Genomic DNA, 20,275 nt, shown 5'->3' with positions numbered 1-20,275 from the left:
AATATCTGATATAATTTATATATGTATATGTATGTATATGTATATGTGAAGTGTGTGGATCCAGGAGAAGACTGAGCAGGCCGAGGCATCGCCAAGTGGTGCCCGAGCCACACAACCTCCTCTCCACCGTGGTGACCTGGACGAGGACAGGTCACACAAGATAATAAAATAAAAACCTCAAGACCTCAACTCTGATCTGTTGTTTACCAAGTGCTGGAAACACAAACCGATGGAGGGTTTGGATAAGTGTTTGTTTGTTTGTTTAAATAAAATCAGTCAATGAAGATATTTCTCTTCTACAAAACTACAGAATGCACCTTTAAAAGTAAAATTAGCTGAGCTTCCTGCATATGTATTTATTTCTGTCTTCTTCTCTTCTGTTCTATTGGTTTTGTAGTTTTCTTCTTCATGTCTTTATTTGAGTGACCTCCTGTTTCACATGTGCAGTGTGTCTGCCTGGGTCGAGGTGCTGTGTCGCCCCCTGCCGTCTGAACACAGAAACAACAGGAACATCCTGTGTTGTTTTTCTCTCTCAGGATGGATGGCCACTTGCTCTCACGCGTCCTCTGCTCCTCTTCACTGTGAAACGTCACGTACTGTCATCTGTGAGGCTTGACTGCACATCTCACACACTTTGACGACAACAGGCTGTGTGTGTCTCTCTGTGTGTGTGAATACAGGCTGCGACTTCAACGCTAAATGTCGTCACAAACAGCTGGATGCTACTCGGCTAGCAGGCTGTAGCAGAGCTGCCCTCTGCAGAAGCTGTCAGCTCATATCCGCTCTGCAGGACTGCACGGATGGCTCAGTGCATGGTGAGTTCACTGCATGTTGTTTAATGTTGTATTTGATTGTATAAGCAAGCTTCAGGTGTGTTGTGTTGTGTTGTGTTGTGTTGTGCTGCAGTGATCAGTGAGGATGAGGAGCCGCAGTAACTCGGGTGTGAGGCTGGATGGATATGCCAGGCTGGTCCACGAGACCATCCTGCGCCACCAGGTGAGTCCAGACACACACACACACAGCAGAGGCTACAGGTGAGTCCAGACACACACAGCAGAGGCTCCAGGTGAGTCCAGACCCACAGGCTGCAGCTGGACCACAATGTAGAAATACTATAAGTTCTGCTTTAATGAAAATATGCATCAAAATGTACTTGAAGGCAGAGCTGGGCAACAAAGAAGTCAGACTGAACAGTCAAGATATTGTGTTTAAAGGTGCAAAAGTCCAATTCACACTCCAAACAAACAGGGGGCAGTATATCACCGGTGTAACCGCTAACTGCTGCTAGCTGTAGCTACAGTTAGCTTGTTTAAGGGTGCACTGTGTAGTTTTAAGGAAGAAATTGCATCAGAAGAGAAAGATATTCATTGACTGTTTGCATGCACTGGATTTGTGTGATTTTTGTGTGATTCTTGAATCTTTGTGATCAATCAATCATCCTCCACCTTCTCCTGCAGAAATATGTCAGACATGCAGATGATGTGTGTCCTGTTTAGGTTCAGGTTCAACCAGATCGAGCTGCATGGAAATAAACAAGGCGTGAGCAAAGTTCAGCCGCTGTGATAGGCTGAGGACCGGGGAAACTATGCACCTTTATCTCTCAGCGCTCGAGTTCACACTGAGGCTCGTTCAGCAGCTGTCTAAGTTTAAAACTGTGACCCAGCTGATATTAAAAACAGCAGGGCCAGCTCTCCTTGGAAAGCATGTAGGGGACAGTGATCGGTTATTAATGCACCAACCAATGTTTTTAAATCAATCATCTTAGATTTTGCAGATGACTCAGTAATTAAACTGTTATTTTCTGCAGCTCTAAACTGTTTTTCTTGAAAAACAGTTGAAAAAGTTAGGAAAGCCTTCTTTGGAGGTAAATCCACATCCAGGGCACACAAAAAACACGAGTCACTCACGGCATAGTGTAACAACTTCGATCATTTGCTAACATTTTGATTTATTGTCTGACCATCTCAGGCAGCTGGTTAATAAAAAGATTAATATAGATTTCGGTGAGTAAATCAAACAGAAACCGTTATAGTGTTGTAAAAATGGTGAGCAGAGTCTTTGTGTTTGTTTCAGAACCCGGTGACAGGACTCCTGCCTGCCAGCACCCAGAAGAAGGATGCCTGGGTGAGGGATAACGTGTACAGCGTCCTGGCTGTGTGGGCGCTGGGCATGGCCTACCGCAAGAACGCAGACCGCGACGAAGACAAGGCCAAGGCCTACGAGCTGGAGCAGGTGTGTGTGTGTGTGTGTGTGACGGAGACAGAGGGTTAATGTGTACAGCAGAGCCTGTTTGTTCAACCTGCTGGGTTAAACATTTAGAGAAGTCCTGCATCACACTGTTATCTGATCAGTTCATACAAATGTAGGCAAATATGACATGAAAACAAAACAACACATCTCATTTTCAAATTAAAAACACTGAAGAGCAGTGTGGGGAATATAAACTGTTACGAACCTGACAGATCTGACTTGGTAAAATAATTTATCAGTACCGGACTTAATGATTATTTTCTATGGCGATCAATCTTTAGATCATTTTCTCGATTAATTGAATGTTTGAAAAGGGACAGATATAAATATAATCGAATATCGAAATATTTTATCAGTGTTTCAGTGATTTTCACCTCTCGTAAAAACAGATAACGATCTGGATTAAAATGACGTTTTGTGGTCGTTTTTTGTGATTAACTGACGGAGCTGTTGTTGTTTGTTGGCAGAGTGTGGTGAAACTGATGCAGGGACTCCTGCAGTGCATGATGAGACAGGTAAGACACACCTGTGTGCTCACATGAAGTCTCACTGCATGTCATTTAAACATCATATCCTGGTCAGGGATGAAGCGATTATAGACTCTGATGGTGTGATTATAGTCTGAGGAAAGTTCCTGGTCCTTGGTTCTCCATGTCACTCCAACATCTTTTTATTGCACATCATCTCATCTTTCTCTTCTTATTTTCACAAAAAGAGTTCACAAAAAAGGAAACCCATTCAGGATTCTGACTTTTCATGTTCATCCTGCCTTCCATCCTTTTTGGACAATCACTGAGGTGTGTGTGTGTTGGTGTGTGTGTGTGTTTTGTATCATGCGTCTCCAGGTGGCCAAGGTGGAGAAGTTCAAACACACCCAGAGTACGCAGGATTGCTTGCATGCCAAATACGATACTCCCACCTGTGCCACGGTTGTCGGGGACGACCAGTGGGGCCATCTGCAGGTGGACGCCACCTCGATTTACCTGCTGATGCTGGCACAGATGACGGCCTCAGGTACAGCGGTGATGCAGGGAGACGTCGAGAAGATGTTTAGTGTTTAGTTAATGGTGAATTTGTGTTCCTTGACAAACGATTGAGTCGGTCACTGAGTGTGTCACATTGTCACGCAGGTCTTCGGATCATCTCGAACCTGGACGAGGTCGCCTTCATCCAGAACCTGGTCTTCTACATAGAGGCTGCCTACAAAGTGGCGGTGAGTAACATCTCCAGAGGTTTGAGGGGGTGGTGTACAGAAACAGGAACATGCATGAGAGGAAAAGCTAAAGAGGAACTTGCACTGTTACACATGGTTGGCAGTGCTGCTGTATAAAGCCTTTTTATGGCTGATACATTGCCTCAAGGGACGTCACCAGAGGCAGTGTATGAGTTTAAAAATGGAAAACATCTGAGAGTGCAGACATCTGCAGCTCAACGCTATAATGGCTGCTACTAGCAAAACAACACCCGCCCCGAACTTCAAGCAAACTGACTTTGTCAGTGTGCAGATATTCTAGAGGCTGGAGAATTTTCTAATATGTAATGTCATGACCTCTTTCCTCCTGAAGGATTATGGGATGTGGGAGCGAGGTGACAAGACCAACCAGGGCATCCCCGAGCTCAATGGCAGCTCTGTTGGAATCGCTAAGGTACAGATTTCCCTTATTATTGTCAGTATTTGTATTAAGCTGGACCCTAAAGAGAAGTGAAGATGTTGTATCAGACATGTTCTGGTTCGTGGCTGGTGTGTTGATCTGTGTGTGTCGGGCCGGTTTACAGGCGGCTCTGGAGGCCATAGACGAGCTGGATCTCTTTGGTGCTCACGGAGGGCCGAAGTCAGTCATCCATGTTTTGCCCGATGAGGTGGAGCATTGTCAGGTATCGTCAGCTTCACCTTCAGCCACCTCTGCATCGCCCTCTGCTCATTGTCCTCCTGCTCAGCATGTCCGTGTGTTTTCCCCTCAGTCCATCCTGTGCTCCATGCTGCCGAGAGCTTCAACCTCAAAGGAGATAGACGCCGGACTTCTGTCCGTCATTTCCTTCCCTGCTTTCGCCGTCGAGGACGGAGACCTGGTGGCCATCACCAAGTCGGAAATCATAAGCAAGCTGCAGGTACGTTCTGAGAGCGGGACAGACACAGATCACATGTGAGTCAGTCAGCATATTCACATGTCCGCTCTTCTGCGTGATCTCAGGGTCGCTATGGCTGCTGCCGCTTCATCAGGGACGGATATAAATGCCCTAAAGAGGTAAGATGGTCTGCTTAATGAAAATCTAATATCTGTAGCATCTAACTCCAGTGAAAGCTGACCTCTCGCTGAAGATTGTTGGTTACATGATCCTGTTTAAATCAATTTAAAATAAAAACTATAAAAGAGAGAGCATGCATTTTTTCATCACTGCTGGAAGCTGGAAGGTTAATCTCTGTGTTTCCTGTCTCACCAGGATCCATCCCGGCTGCACTACGATCCCGCAGAGCTCAAACTGTTTGAGAACATCGAATGCGAGTGGCCCGTGTTCTGGACTTATCTCATCCTGGACGGTATCTTTGCTGGAGATCAGGTGCAGGTAATAAAACCAGAGTCACTGCTCTGTACGATGTTTCTACTGTATTCACATGGTCACAGAGTCACTCTGACGTAATATCAATATAAAATGATTGTGTGCTCGTCACAGGTGCAGGAGTACCGGGACGCACTGGAGGGGATTTTGATCCGAGGGAAGAACGGCATCAAACTGTTGCCTGAACTTTACGCCGTGCCACCTGACAAGGTATAAACACAGCAGGTGTTCTGTTCACATTCTCTCTGCACGTTCTGATAAAACCTTCAAACCGGTCTGAAGTGTTTGATGACGATGACGGGACTCGTCCTTATCTCTCCAAATGTTTGTTTGTTCTGTTTTTAGGCTGCACCTTCCCTTCTTGTTCAGGGCAGCTTGAAGTTTTTCACTTGTGTTTTTCACTTGTGTTATATTCTTTTTGTAATAGAGGTGAACATTATGAACATCTCATCTCTGCAGCAGCACAATGTTTTATGTTGTGACCAGTGTTGTGTTAAGTGCTGCAGAAGTAACACGTTACTAATTTAGGTGTTTTAGTTTAGTTGTAGTTTAGTGAAGCTGAGTTTCAATTTAGTTTAGTTTGTGTAGTTTAGTGTAGTTGTGTAGTTTAGTGTAGTTTGTGTAGTTTAGTGTAGTTTGTGTAGTTTAGTTTGTGTAGTTTAGTGTAGTTTAGTTTGTGTAGTTTAGTGTAGTTTAGTGTAGTTTGTGTAGTTTAGTGTAGTTTGTGTAGTTTAGTTTGTGTAGTTTAGTGTAGTTTAGTGTAGTTTGTGTAGTTTAGTTTAGTTTGTGTAGTTTGTGTAGTTTAGTGTAGTTTGTGTAGTTTAGTTTAGTTTGTGTAGTTTGTGTAGTTTAGTGTAGTTTAGTGTAGTTTAGTTTGTGTAGTTTGTGTAGTTTAGTTTGTGTAGTTTGTGTAGTTTAGTTTGTGTAGTTTGTGTAGTTTAGTGTAGTTTAGTGTAGTTTGTGTAGTTTAGTTTAGTTTGTGTAGTTTAGTGTAGTTTGTGTAGTGTAGTTTAGTTTGTGTAGTTTAGTTTGTGTAGTTTGTGTAGTTTAGTGTAGTTTAGTTTGTGTAGTTTGTGTAGTTTGTGTAGTTAGTGTAGTTTAGTTTGTGTAGTTTAGTTTAGTTTGTGTAGTTTAGTGTAGTTTGTGTAGTTTAGTTTGTGTAGTTTGTGTAGTTTGTGTAGTTTAGTGTAGTTTGTGTAGTTTAGTGTAGTTTAGTTTGTGTAGTTTAGTGTAGTTTGTGTAGTTAGTGTAGTTTAGTTTGTGTAGTTTAGTTTAGTCTTAGTTTTAGTTGAATTAGTTTTTAGTTGAAGTTTAAAGTGATTCATGTTGTGATCCACATAAGAACGAGGAGCTGTGTCTGCCCCCTGCAGGTGGAGGAGGAGTACAGCAGCCCTCACACAGTGGACAGAGTGGCCATGGGGCAGCTGCCTCACATGTGGGGACAGTCGCTCTACATCTTGAGCTGTCTTCTGGCCGAGGTAGTCACAAGATCTTTGTGCTCCACCTCTGATGTTAACTCACGACATTATCTGTCACAAATCACTTAAACACCCAGTAAAACCTCTGCCATCGTCTGCCTCTGCAGTAATTCACCCGCTCTGTCTCCATCTCTCTTTTTGTTTTGTGTTTAAAGGGTTTCTTAGCACCAGGAGAGATCGATCCTCTCAACAGGAGATTCTCTACAAACTTCAAGCCAGATGTTGTGGTACAAGGTTGGTGATCCATCCTAAGTTTAGGAAAAATAGGGAAATATCAGACTCATTGTTGGATTAAAAGACGGATTCACTCCCAGAAAAAAAACTGTTCTGGTACAGGAAGCAAGGAAGAAGTAGAAATCAACACCATAATTATGCAGGACAGTGGATAGACACTTATCTATCTCTTATTTTCAAGTTTCAGAGGTTCTTGAAAGTCAAGCGTTTTTTCAACCTCTTCCCTAAATGCTTTCAGTATTCGATGCGTAAAGAATATATGCAGATTCCCTTTAAGAAAGCAGGATGTAATGTGTTTCTTCTGTGTGTGTCAGTTTGTGTTGTCGCAGAGTCGGAGGAGATCCAGGAGTTGTTAAGCGATCACGGCATCTCGGTCCAGACGATGTCGGAGGTTCTTCCTATCAGAGTCATGCCCGCTCGCATCCTGAGCCATGTCTACGTCAGACTGGGTAAACAAGCTCGCTTTTCCTCAGTGTACAGGTGTGTCCAGAGTCCTCTTTGTCCGAGACCCAGACAAGACCGAGGAAAACTGTGAAAGAGTCCGAGACAGAGGCCTTTTAAAAAGTGGTCAAAGACTCTCAAGCACTACAACACCAGGGTGTTTGTGTGATATTAAGAGTAACATCTTGTTTAATTTCTGCAGGAAACTGCAAGAAGCTGAATCTGAGCGGGCGTCCCTACAGACACATCGGTGTTCTGGGAACGTCCAAATTCTACGAGATCAGAAATCGCTCTTATATCTTCACCCCGCAGGTAAAAACTATTCGAGATGTTGTGGTGTTCATAATCGCAGAGATGAAGGTAGCAATGATTCTACTGATTGATACTTCGGTTTATCTCTTTTTCTTCTTCTTTCTGTGCTCCTGAACAGTTTCTGGATCAGCACCACTTCTACCTGGCACTGGACAACCAGATGATCGTGGAGATGTTACGGACAGAGCTGGCCTATCTCTCCTCCTGCTGGAGGATGACAGGACGGCCCACGCTCACTTTCCCCATCACTCGCAGCATGCTGGGTAATAAGGCTCTTCACCTGTGTCCCATGTAGTAAACATACTTTGTAGGACGGCTGTTGAAAGTCTTTGTCTGTGCCCAGGACGAGATGATCTCCAAAGGGATCGCCCCCAGCAGATTATCTTAAGGGTTAGGGGCCGCACAGTAGTGTTTTTCCCGCTGGCCTGTGTGAGCTGGTTTTACTGAGGTCTCATTTATAACAGGTCTACGAGGAAAATCACAGGCGAGCCGAGCCGGAGGTGAAAAATACCCGTCGCCTTTGCTATTCTAAGGGGGTTTTTGTGCAGTGTGAAAGAGGTTTAATACACTCTAGGTTACATTTAATGTGTGGTTTCTATGCATGTAGGGTTGACCTCCAATGTTCATTAGGTATATCTCCATTTTGTCACTGCACTTCACATAATTTATTTTCCTCTTGTATCCAGTTGAAGATGGAGATGCGGTTGACTCGTGTATCCTGGCAACCCTCAGGAAACTACAGGATGGCTATTTTGCTGGAGCGAGGTGACCGAGGACATCGTACCGTTACTGTGAATAAAACTGGAGTGTGTCTGTAACGTAACAGTATAAGTCACTTCTCATGCACGTCTTGTTCCTGCAGGGTTCAGATGTCAGACCTCTCCAGTGTCCAGACCACTTCGTTCCACACTCGCCTCAGCTTCCTGGAAGAAAAGAACGGCGACGACCTGCTGGAGGACGAGGACGATGATGATAACGATGAATATGGAGAGGAATATAACAACTGTATGCCCTCAGGTAGTTAGGGATGAACGATGTGTGTGTGTTCTTCTCAGTCATACTTGAGTTGAACTATAAGTAACGGAGTGTTTTTAATTCCAGAGGGCTCCAAAGACATGTTTGACCAGTACCTCACCCAGCTCCTCCACAGCACCACCACCACCAAGTGCCATCTTCCTCCCATTCAGAGGGGGCAGCACCACGTCTTCAGTGCTGAACACACCACCAGAGACATCCTGTCTTTTATGGCCCAGATCCAGGGCCTGAACATGCCCAGTGAGTTGAACAGTGGGCACATCCCCGAGCCTCGTATTTGATATTTTTATGCCTCCACACTGGTTCCTACATCTGGCACATTTGAACAAGATGGCAGACGTCCGCTTCTGAGGATCTTCTCCATCTTTTCCTTGAGTCTTGGTCACTCCAAACCAAGTATACATGGAGAGACACGAGGAAACTATGCAAGGAGAGAAGAAACGAGGAATGTGTTTAAACAGAAATGAGATGTTTTTACTCTGAAGCGTCTCGTAAAGGGACGTCCGATTCTGTCGGCAGCTGATTGAAAGCAGATTATGAAACCATTTATTTACATAATGAACGTATATCGTCAAATTCGGTCTGAAAATTCTACCAAGAAGTCTGTAAAAGTCTGGACTTTTGAAATGGAAAATCTGCAGCAACCCTGTAACTAAACTAGCCTCTTTACCTGAAAACTGTTTCACTTTGTAATATGTTGTTTTAATTTGTGTGTCTGTGTGTGTGTTTGTTTCAGAGTCTTCAATGTATCTACCTGTGACTCCTGTTAGGAGCAAACACCGCAGGGCTCTCAACCTCCTCGACGTTCCTCAACCTCAGCACGGCCCACATGTGAAGCAGCAGAAGGTAGGCTTCTCGTGTGACGTCAGGGTCGCTCCATGGACGCGGGAGCTCTGGGTGCTGAGGGGGCTGCAGCCACCCCCATATAACGAGGCATTATAAAAATAAAATATATAACACATGCAGAATTTACAACAAGGTCAAAATAATTACGAATTCATCATAGAAAGCATTTCCTGAAGTTTATTAGTTTCTCCAAACTCAAAAACTCACAAAATTGTGCAATTTTATAATGGAGTCTGGGGAATTTCTCTCCCTCTTCATCTCCTAACGGCCGTTGACTGTAGTTGCTGTGGCTGCTTTGACCTCTAACACGTTGGTGTTCAAGTTTGACATCTCAATCTCAATTTGTTGTTAATAATGATTATATATACGTTCTCCTGGCTATTCTTTCTTACACTGAGATCCCTCTGAAGCCCCACAGTGCTGCTGATCTGCACCTTCCTCGGGACTCTCAGGGCAACACTGACTTTGCGGCGCTGGTGAGGCAGCTGAGAGAGTGTCCGACTCTGCAGGACCAGGCCGACATCCTCTACATCCTCTACGTCATGAAGTACGCACACGCAGAGCTTACTGTCAGCACACTAATAATTCAACTGTGATACTTTTTGTGTCTTACGTACCTATCCGATGTTTTCTTCTGATGACCAGAGGAGCTGATTGGCCGGTGGAGTTGTCAGGTCCCGGGCAGGGCGGGGTCAGTGTGCGCTCCCTGCTGGAGGAGCTGTATGTACAAGCGGGAGCCTGCAAAGAGTGGGGACTCATCAGATACATCTCTGGGATACTTCGCAAGAGAGTGGAGGTCCTCGCTGAGGTCAGTGTGAAGTCACAGCAGACAGCAGGGAGGCTCAGCGGCTGGTTAGAGACCGTTTTTAAACTCAAGAGTTCATTTTCAGTATCAGAAAATCCTGGAAAACCTGTCAGCGATGTGCTTGATGCTCCACTAATTAACGTGCACACTGAATTCAATACTCAGTATTCTCTGAACAACACGCTGAATCCCTCCTGAATCAGACTTAATAAGATATTAGATAATTTCTGTATTTGTCTTTTCTTCAGGCCTGCACGGATCTGATCTCCCATCACAAGCAGCTGACTGTCGGTCTCCCTCCTGAACCCAGGGAAAGAGTCATCACAGTGTAAGACGTCGTTATTGTCCAGAGCTGCAACGTTTAATCAATTAGTTATCAACTGTTCACGTTTAACTGAGCCTACCAGCTAATGGTAGCTACAGCTAGCGGTTCCTCTGGTGATATGCTGCCCCCTATTTGTTGGGAGTCCACCGAATAAACCAACTCTTCCTCCTCACTGTTTCTCCTCAGTCCTCTTCCTCCTGAGGAGCTGAACACTCTCATCTATGAAGCCAGCGGTCAGGACATCAGTATCGCTGTACTCACTCAGGTAAACCTCTCACCTTTGGGACTACCACAGGACTTTGTCACACACTAATCTTAACGACTGTGTGTTCGTCATGTAGGAAATAATGGTCTATCTGGCCATGTACGTGCGCTCCCAGCCGGCTCTGTTCGGGGACATGCTCCGGCTCAGGATAGGACTGATCATGCAGGTGATGGCCACTGAGCTGGCTCGCAGCCTCCACTGCTCCGGTAGGCAAACAGATCGTGCTAACACACAACTGTGAACATGCACGCACACGGCCCGGCACAGGGAAATGACAACTACCGTAACGTGTTTTGTAGGAGAGGAGGCGTCTGAGAGTTTGATGAGCCTGAGTCCTTTTGGCATGAAGAGCCTGCTGCATCACATCCTCAGTGGCAAAGAGTTTGGTGTGGAGAGGAGCAGTGAGTTGACTTCTCTTCTTGTCTTTACGTAGTCGCTAGCATTGGTTGGTGACTCGCCGATTAAAGAGCTGCTATTTCTGTAACTTACAACAACCTGAACAAGTTGTGATTTCTCTTGTTTCTCAGTGCGCCCAATCCAGTCAACAGCCACCAGTCCCGCCATCTCCATCCATGAACTAGGCCACACCGGAGCCACCAAGACCGAACGCACAGGAATACACAAGCTGAAGAGTGAGATAAAGCAGGTGGGAAGCACAGTAAAATAAACCGGATGATAATCTTTGTGCTTATGCTTTCTGTGGATGTCAGAACAGAATAACAGTGTTCTTGCTTCTGGTTGCAGCTGGATGACTCTCGGCCTCTCAGTGTGGGTTGGGTTTGATGGTATCTAGCATGTGACTGTTTCTAACCTCGGTCTGAGCAAAACCGAACCGCCGGCTAAATCCAGGGGCCTCATTACAGAAACTTCCCTGAGTCTGAAATCCTATCTTAACTTATTTTAGGAAGACATTTAGGATTTTTTGGTGTTACAGAAACATTTTTCAAACTGCATTTACTAAAATATCTGTTACAGAAGTGTCTTAAATTAACAATAAACATTGTTGTTAGCCTGCTGGAGGAGCTAACGTTGATGTTAGCCTGTTAGCTTGAATTTTTTTTGGACAATTTCCTCCCGACAACATGATTAATGACTCATAGAAGCTAAAATTGAGCGCCTGCCTTCATTTGTCCATTATAGCACGCTAGCTAACCAGTGGCACGTGAAGTGAGACAGCTGTCGTCATGGATACAGGCAGATGCAGGCATGACAAGTGAGATTAAAGGAGATGTTTCTGTAACGAGCTCCCTGCTCATGAACCCACCGCTGGCTCTTAACGTGTTGTGAGCCGCGGCGCCTTCCATAGCTGGAGCGACTGTCACTTCATTACGTATCAGTAGGCGAGCATGCTTTGCTGCCTTTCCATCCAGTTATCATGCAGTAATTGTAGAAGAACGTAACATTTTCCTATACAATTCATGAGCTTTTGAGCCAAACCAGATCCTGATGAAGCTGCTTGTAGGTAACCCAACCTCATCTCTCATGTTGGCATCATTTCTCTGGTCGTTTTTCCAAGAATCTTTTCTCACTAGTTGATGTTATGTAGTGTGAATTCACTTTCCTGCAGTGTCATCGTGGCCGTAGTCTGAAGAACCATCTCAAACTGTTTCTCTGTCATCTGTCATCCATATCCACGTGTAGATCTTCAGCGGCGGTCATTCCTTGAGTAGCAATGTCACCTCTCCTCGCTCCACGGTAAATCATTTCACCTCATCTGCTTCACACTGACTCGGTTTGCCGTAGCTAGAATTAATATATAAACTGAGCAGTCTCATCCTAGAAGTGTTTTTTTACATTCAGATTTCATATTTTCTGGAGAATATTCCATGCATCTTGCTGCAGTTAAGGATCAGGCTGCCGTTATTTTGTCTTTTCATTATTGTTAGAAACACTTAGAAACACAAACTGGAAACATTCAGAAACTTAAAGTTTGTCATATTTTCCTGCTAAAACAAGCTGAGAGAAATGAAACCTCACTGATTGTGTTTATCACAGAGGTGACCTCAAATTTAAATCACAGTAATTATTTTTTTATTTAGCTTTTTACATAAAATAACACCAGCCTGATCCTTTAATATGTCTGCTGAAATGTCTTTTAGTGACAAATATGACTAAGCATGAGCATGATGTCAGTGTGCATGAATAATTGTATGAACTGTGTGTGTGAGAGTGAGACGTCGACTACAGTAAATATTTCAACCTTATTTACATGTATTTGCTCCGTATCTCCTTGATATGGAATATATTTAAAGTACATGGAGATAAGGTTGAACATCAGTAAAGTGCTGCACCTCATTTGCGTCTCCCTGTCCTCTCACCACAGCGTTGCAGCAGCCCCTCCACCCCCAGTGGGATGCTGTCCCCTCTGGGCTCCGGTCCGGCAGACGGACAGCTGCACTGGGAGGAGAGGCAGGGCCAGTGGCTGAGGAGACGCAGGCTGGACGGAGCCATCAACAGAGTACCGGTGGGCTTCTACCAGAAGGTGTGGAAGATCCTGCAGAAGTGCCACGGCCTCTCCATCGATGGATACGTGTTGCCGTCTTCTACCACGAGAGAGGTAGCATCTCGCTGACTCTGTGTGTGTGTGTGTTGGATGTAGAGTAGATGTGTGTGTAATTTTGTGGGGGGGGGGTTTGTGTAGATGACAGCAAGAGAGATCAAGTTTGCGGTGCAGGTGGAGTCTGTCCTGAACCACGTCCCTCAACCAGAGTACCGGCAGCTGCTAGTGGAGACCGTGATGGTTCTGGGTCTGGTAGCTGATGTGGATGTGGACAGCATCGGCGGCATTATCCACGTGGACCGCATCCTGCATCTGGCCAATGACCTCTTCCTCGGTGACCAGGTACTGCTAGCAGCATGAGATACCTTTTTACCTACTTGCTGGCGTCCAAAGAAAAAAACAAACACTTAAAGGACGACACAGCTGGCTTTCTGTTAGCCTGCAGCTTCACTTCCAGACGCTCATCAGGTGTGCACATAGACAATAAACTGACTGGTGCTGAGTCCAAGCGTCAGAGATTGTGTTTATCATCTTTTTCAGAGAAGCTTTATTGATTTGTTTGAGAAAAGGGTTTACTCTGAACAGATTTGAGAAACAAGCTGAATGTCCATCAAGCAAACAAACATTTGCACCCGATGGCGAAGCAAATCCGCATCTTGGCTTCAGTTAATCCGCCTGCATGTGTAGGCGACGACCTAACATTGCCTACCGCTCAACAGCATTGTTTCAATAACTCCTCATTTCAACTTAACGAATCAAATGTTCTTCATTCATGTCATGCTTTCAAGGCGACGTCACGTGTTGCTGCAGAGCCCTACGTCGCCCGCGGCCGGTTAGGACCCTCCGTCACCGACTCTTGCATGCAGTTAGGAAATTGAATCAAATCTAATTGTGACCTTAAAATATGAAGTCAAATCGAATCACAGATTTGGAAAACCGTGACACCCACGTTCCCGTCTCCGGTGTGATAAGGTCACCAAGCTGATCGTGGCCATTTTAGACAGTGCTCGTGTTTCAGCAGCATCCAGAGAATACGAGTCTAGAAACATACGGGTCGCAGCAGTGTCAAGCTGCGCAGAGCCAGACAGGAAGTCAGACGGCGGTACGGCATAATGCATCCCGTCATTTTCAAAATAAAACATTATATTCATGTATTTTTTGCATATTCACTGAGGCTTACTCTGTTGTACTTCCTCTTCCTCAGAAATCCCTCAGTGCCAGTGATTATTTCCTCGAGAAGGACCCGGCGACCGGAATCTGCAACTTTTTCTACGACAGCGCCCCCAGTGGCAGCTATGGCACCATGACCTATCTGTCCAAGGCGGCGGTCACTTATGTCCAGGACTTCCTCCCAAGTTCCAGCTGCATGATGCAGTGAAAAAGCAGACTGACGTGTCTCGCTGCTCCCGACAGAGACACGTTTTTATAACAAACAGCAAAGGCAGCCACGCTTCTCATCGTCAGCTCATACAGTTCATGTGGTGCTCGTAAGTATTTACTCTCCAATAAGCTCTCATATACTGATGTAACATCACAGCCTTGGCAGCTCATTGCAAACCACTATATAAGAATTTATTTTTTCATTATGAGTCTGGACTGAACTTATTTATTAAACATGCTGAAATGCATGTTGACAGGACTACATTTTAATTTGCAAAGATATAAGAACGTCTCCGTGCTCTTGGTGTCGTGTGTGAGAATATCAACAAGTTACCTGTCTTGTATTTTAACATGTCATGAGCCTGGCAGCTATCAGAGGAAACATGTTCATCATTTGTGAATCCAAATCATTCAGCCTTCAATCAGTAAGTCATTCCTTTAGTGCTTGTTTTCTTTATTGATTAGTTTGCTGATTATTTTGTCATTAATCGTTAAATTGTTTTCGTCTGTTAAAAATGTTTGAAAATGTTTTTAAAAAAGCCCATCACAATTCCCCACAGCCCGAAGTGAAGTTGTCAAATTGCTTCTTATGTCCAACCAACAGTCCAAAACCACACAAACACTCTTCATTTAGGGTGCGTTCAAAATCACATACTTTCTACTTTTAGTACGTACTGCAGCTGCCCTTACAAAGTACTTACTGTTGCATGCAGTATGCGTACAATTGGGGAGTACAAAGAACGTAGTGCTTTCGTCTGTCATTGCCGTGTCAGTCATAAAAAGCTGTCAAATGTTCTTGCTCTCTCGACTTCATTTATATTTGTGTGATGAGTGTGATGCCTCTTTCCCACAGAACAACCAGAAAAGCAATACTTTATATTTTAGTAATTCCTGTGCTGTATCGTGTACTGGAACGACCGTCTTTGAACAGAGGAGGTGGCCTAAAACACTACTTATCACCCACCTACAGTGCAGTACTGACGTCCCTTCCCAGACAGCTTAACAACCATTCACACCTGGACTCACCTAGCCCTAGCAACCCACATGAAGCCTGGTTAAGTCAACGACACACAGGTGGCCCTAACGACTCTGAAACCCAGAGCTCACATGTCCTTAACGACTCTGTGAGGACACTCCCACACAGAGTTTAAAAGCCTGCAGCTCTCCTCCAGTTAGTTAACTGAAGAAGCCTCTTGGATGAGAGGTGAAACGTCTTCAACAAACTGAAACAAGTCCAGTTGCCTACGGTACAGCACTTACAGCACACTCAACACGACTTATCGTGCATTTGATTTGACAGAGATGTTCCCTCTGGTTGCTTCCAGGCTCTTAATAAGTCGGTGTTGATGAAACTTGCTCGCAGTAACGTGGACTTGAATGAGAATCATAGTTTTCTTGATGTTTCTGTCTGTGTGTACGTGTTGTGTGTTTTGTTTCTGAATATAAATTAATTTATCTGTCCGCATATGAATGTTCCCCCTGAGGTTTTCCCTAATGATATATCAACATTTTGCATGAACCTGAGGGTTTGTTCATTTACGTAAAGTGAAGATACGTTTGTTTCTGGTATGTTGGGGGAGAAATCTGCTCTAAGTGTTTTATATGGAGACATTATGCATGATGTATATGTATAGAAAGACCAGGCAGTACCGCCAGGTATTAGTGAAGTACCGAGGACGTCCTGAGTATGTTGAATATGGTTTTTGTAAGTCTGAAAAGAGAGTAATGTTGATGTTGGAAAAATGTTGATATATTTTAAAACTAACCCTAAAAATATTTGCATTTAGTTAAAGCTAATATATTTTAAAAAATAGAGATTAATGTAGGAAGAAGAAAGATTATTTTACTGATATAATATATTATGTAATTCATCTTTCAAAATATGTTCATACAATAATAAAATCATTTGACTAACGATGGCAGCCTCTCATTTATCCCTTAGTTAACAGCTGCAGGAGGAGCTGTGATTGACTCCGGCCCTCACACAGCACCTCGCCAATCAGTGAGAACTCATTATTGTTATTGTTGTCGTTAGTAGGGTGAATACAACGAGCAAAATCATGATTCCCAGAGAGACAAACGGAAACATTTTGGATATTTTTGGTTAAAAAGAACATCGCAAAAGTATTTCTGAGTGGGGAAACATTCTGTAAAAAATGAAAATTTTATGGCTATTTACAGTTACAGATCTTTCATGTTTTTTTACGTGAGACATGTAAATTCTCGGGGCAGGGGACACAGGAGCCATGTGGATACTTTTTGCACATCGGTAATTGCACATCAGACTGCAAGTTTGGAAGAGACAGACATTACAAGTCCCAGTCCAAAACCCAAACCGAGGCACGAACTGAAAGTAGTCGGCAGCAAGATAAAAAAAAAACGTTGTTGCAAAGAGTCTTACAAAAACAGGCATTTGTCGCATTGCAGCAAAGCTAAAGGCACAATTCCACCAGGACATGCGACATCTATTGCATGTCTGTCCTTCCTGGCAACTGCACAAGCTAGCCATATTAAGACAAGATGGTGGATGTTTTGTATTACTTTGTATCACCTTTTTTTCTGCTGTGAAGAGGGTCTATTGGGCCTCCCACCTCCCAGAAGGGAAACCAGGTGAAAAACAACATGCATCTTCAATTCCTCAATTTCTCCTCTGTCCCCTGGGACCACCCGGCTCCTTCCACTTCCTCCTGCTAATGATGGCCGACATCCGCATCGACATAATGGAGCTGCAGGAGAAGGTGTTTGGGTAGAGCTGAGGCCTCTCTCTGGACAATCCTCCTCACTCCAGTGGGGAAGCAGAATTTGCAGAGTGACCTCCGGCATCCCGCCCACAGTGACAGTCACTCAAGCAAAAACAAACACCAGACTCTTTGTTTCTTAAGTGATAAATGATGCTGGTGGTCAAAGTGCCAACATGTTAATGATTCCTAACCTCACAGCTGGGATTAATTGAGTAAGGAGCCTTGATTTCACTCTCAACGCTGCCACAGACAGTAAAACAGGGAGAACCGAGGATTATCAAACAGAAACTGGACCACAGACTCTCTCACCACTGCCTCTCATCTGCTGTGGTGTGAGTGAGAAAGATGCAGCGTGTGCCTTTATGTCTGAGCCTCTGAGCTGTGCCTCTGAGCTGAACCACTTCAAACGACCAACTTTATCGTCTACATCTCTTCCTGTTCCCGTGTCTGTCCATTGAAGCTCTGCTGCCACGGACAGTTTGCCTGCAGGGAGTTGGTACAAAGACCCAGGACCCGCACTGTGAAGCCTCCCCTGCACCTGCCTGCAGTATCCCGGCCTCGAGTTTGAGCCCGACGGCATCTGTGGAAACTATTACAATCCCAGTTCTGTACTGTTGGACAAAAACACTTACGTCTGAAAAGAACAATTAAACAACTCAAGTTAAAGTATGATTAATAAAACACATTAACTGCTGCACTGTCCATCTAAATATAATCAGATATAAATATATAAATATGAAGCTATCATCAGCTGTCGGTTAGCCAAGCTTAGCATAAAGACTGGAAACGGGGAGACGCAGATCACTGCGATTTTTGCAGATTAAACGAAAAATACCTGGACAGCTTAATTACATCAGCAGAGCCTCTGATGTCTTGATCAAGGGAATTTTAAACAATGGTTTGTTTAATTCAAACAAACCAGATTGGATCGATGTTTTCCAGCACAGTTAATTGCTCAATATCCACCCAAAATGATAAAAAACAGCCAAATATTATTTATAATAAACAATAGAAATAAATCCACAAGTAGCGACAGTAATGTGGTTCTTCTCAATTTTAAATCAATTTCATATATAAATATATATGTTTATATATTTATTATACAATATATACACTCCAGTCAGTCAACAGACATACAGTTGCTACAGCCGCAGCAGTGTTATTTTAGATCACACTACCTGGCTCGGCATGACCTGCCTGATCTGCGTCTGATTGGCTACATTGTGCCCGTTAAGTAATTGTGCATGTGCAACTCTCATCAAAGACTGAACAGAGGCGAGATGTCTCACTGTGTAGCTAAAACGGAGCGTTCAAGACACAGTGTGAAAAGGGATGCAGCAGCAATGCACCATACGAGAAAAATAATGCGTTATTTGAAAATTAAAGTGTGTAAACCTGTTCTACTAGGACCCCCAGATAAAAGTATGAACCTAAAAATGAGCACACTATGACCTCTTTAATAAACTCCAACAAGTCTTATGTGAGCGAGAGAGGACAGAAGAAGGCTTTACACAATCCCTCGATATCAAAAAGCCAGAAATGAATAATAATGTTGAAGTCTGGTGTTGCAAGCATAGAGCTTTTCCACCTCTCCACCAGCAGAGGGTGCTAACTCACAGATAATCCTCTCTGAAGTTTGCCCTCACCTCTGTATCGCTCATGAATTCCAGCCAGGTGAGACAGCCAGAGTCAGAGTGTGTTTTCACAGCGCTGCATCCTCAAATAATCACCATCCATAAAACACGCCAGTTTTGGGGAAAAATAGTTAAATCATCCGAGCATTTATGTGCTAAACGCATGCCCTCGCTCATTATCCTCAGCACCTTACCGCTGAACTGTAGCGTGGCTGAGTGTCATTATGAAAGGTGTAGGTATCAGAGGTCAGAGGTCAAATGCCTGGGTATAAACAGCTGGAGGGATGATTATAGACCACAGGCTGTCAGAGGGGGGCCTGTCTGGGCTCGCACCCACCACCAAAGACGTGGTTTGAAAAATAACACAGTGTGTTTGATCTTGCTGCGCTCCGAGTTCACGCCGTCTGGCCTTTTTGCTGCGTTTGATGCTTTGATCCTGATGAGCAAGTCTCAAGATACATGAAAGTGTGTATCATGGCTGTGTGTGTGTGTGTGTTCGTATCAATAAATGCACGTATAGATTGATTGTGTGTGTGTGTGTGTGTGTGTGTGTTTTCAATGTAGGTGTTTATCCTGATACCTACATCCATGTGTGTGTGTGTGTGTGTGTGTGTGTGTGTGTTACTTGACAGGCTTCTCACCTAACAGCTCCGCCCCCTGCCGTGCGGTCACTGCTCACAGTACGGTCGTTGCCAAGGCGACCAGGATCAGGAAAAACAACATGAAACAATTTAAGAAACCATGTCAGCGAGAGAAAGGCAAGAGAGTGAAAGAGATTATCTCATTTCCTTCAGCACTTGTCATGCAAACTGGAGGCTTTCCTCTCAGCCTGTAGGGGACAGCAGAGACGAGGTCAGCAGAGTGCACAGTTCACATACCGCCTGCACAACAGATCCGTCGACTCCATCAGACTCAGATCAGCGATAGGAGCAAACAAAGTTGTCCTATTTTCAGCCAGGCAAATATTCAATTATCTTAAAATTTGACTATCTTTAATTTTACAACTTATATATCAGCTCGTAAAAACACGTAGTGGTCAAATTTTTTTTTTATCGGGGTTGTGTCACTATTTGCTTGCATCTTTAGATGAGAATGAAGATATAACAGATACATTTTAGCCAGATGTTTCCACGTATGAGAGGAATTTCCTCGCTGGCACACGATGGCCGTTCATAAATACACCTCATGCACGACAGGGCTGTCACTTCAAACGGTCTGGGCCCTCGGTGTGTGTCTGTGCGTGTGTGTGGTTACGTGTGAGAAGAAGCTTATGAGAGCGGCTCGTGTGCAGGTCTGTTTTGTGGGGGTGTGTGTGTGAGGGGAACCGTATGGGTTTTTGTGGAAATGCAAATGTGTGTATTTAGGTCAGTTTATCAGTTATTATAATCTCCTCTGCTCGTGTGCATTTGGTAATTTTTTTCTGTTTTCTGTCTTCAGGAAAGTGTCAGAGGTCACAGTCTGGCACATTAT

The 20,275-nt window shown here is 44.2% G+C and overlaps 1 protein-coding gene across 1 annotated transcript; it reads left to right on the top strand.

The window, feature by feature from the left end:
- The first annotated feature begins 554 nt into the window (after positions 1 to 554).
- On the top strand, positions 555 to 16,345 carry phka2 (phosphorylase kinase, alpha 2 (liver)). Its single transcript, XM_073464131.1, has 32 exons — positions 555 to 815; positions 907 to 996; positions 2,074 to 2,232; positions 2,718 to 2,765; positions 3,096 to 3,264; positions 3,381 to 3,463; positions 3,816 to 3,896; positions 4,027 to 4,125; positions 4,213 to 4,359; positions 4,443 to 4,496; positions 4,693 to 4,815; positions 4,924 to 5,019; positions 6,180 to 6,287; positions 6,443 to 6,521; positions 6,836 to 6,970; positions 7,165 to 7,274; positions 7,393 to 7,537; positions 7,961 to 8,039; positions 8,137 to 8,291; positions 8,376 to 8,549; positions 9,046 to 9,155; positions 9,566 to 9,702; positions 9,801 to 9,963; positions 10,209 to 10,288; positions 10,472 to 10,550; positions 10,627 to 10,756; positions 10,850 to 10,951; positions 11,078 to 11,196; positions 12,192 to 12,245; positions 12,874 to 13,107; positions 13,192 to 13,392; positions 14,255 to 16,345. Exons 2-32 carry the CDS (start codon positions 919 to 921, stop codon positions 14,426 to 14,428), a joined length of 3,705 nt encoding a protein of 1,234 aa, XP_073320232.1. The 5' UTR covers positions 555 to 815; positions 907 to 918; the 3' UTR covers positions 14,429 to 16,345.
- Positions 16,346 to 20,275: the final 3,930 nt, after the last annotated feature.

Source organism: Pagrus major, chromosome 4 (assembly GCF_040436345.1).
Source record: "Pagrus major chromosome 4, Pma_NU_1.0".
Lineage (NCBI taxonomy): Eukaryota > Metazoa > Chordata > Actinopteri > Spariformes > Sparidae > Pagrus > Pagrus major.
The sequence above is the reverse complement of the archived record's forward strand: the minus strand, read 5'-3'. Positions and strand labels throughout refer to the sequence as shown.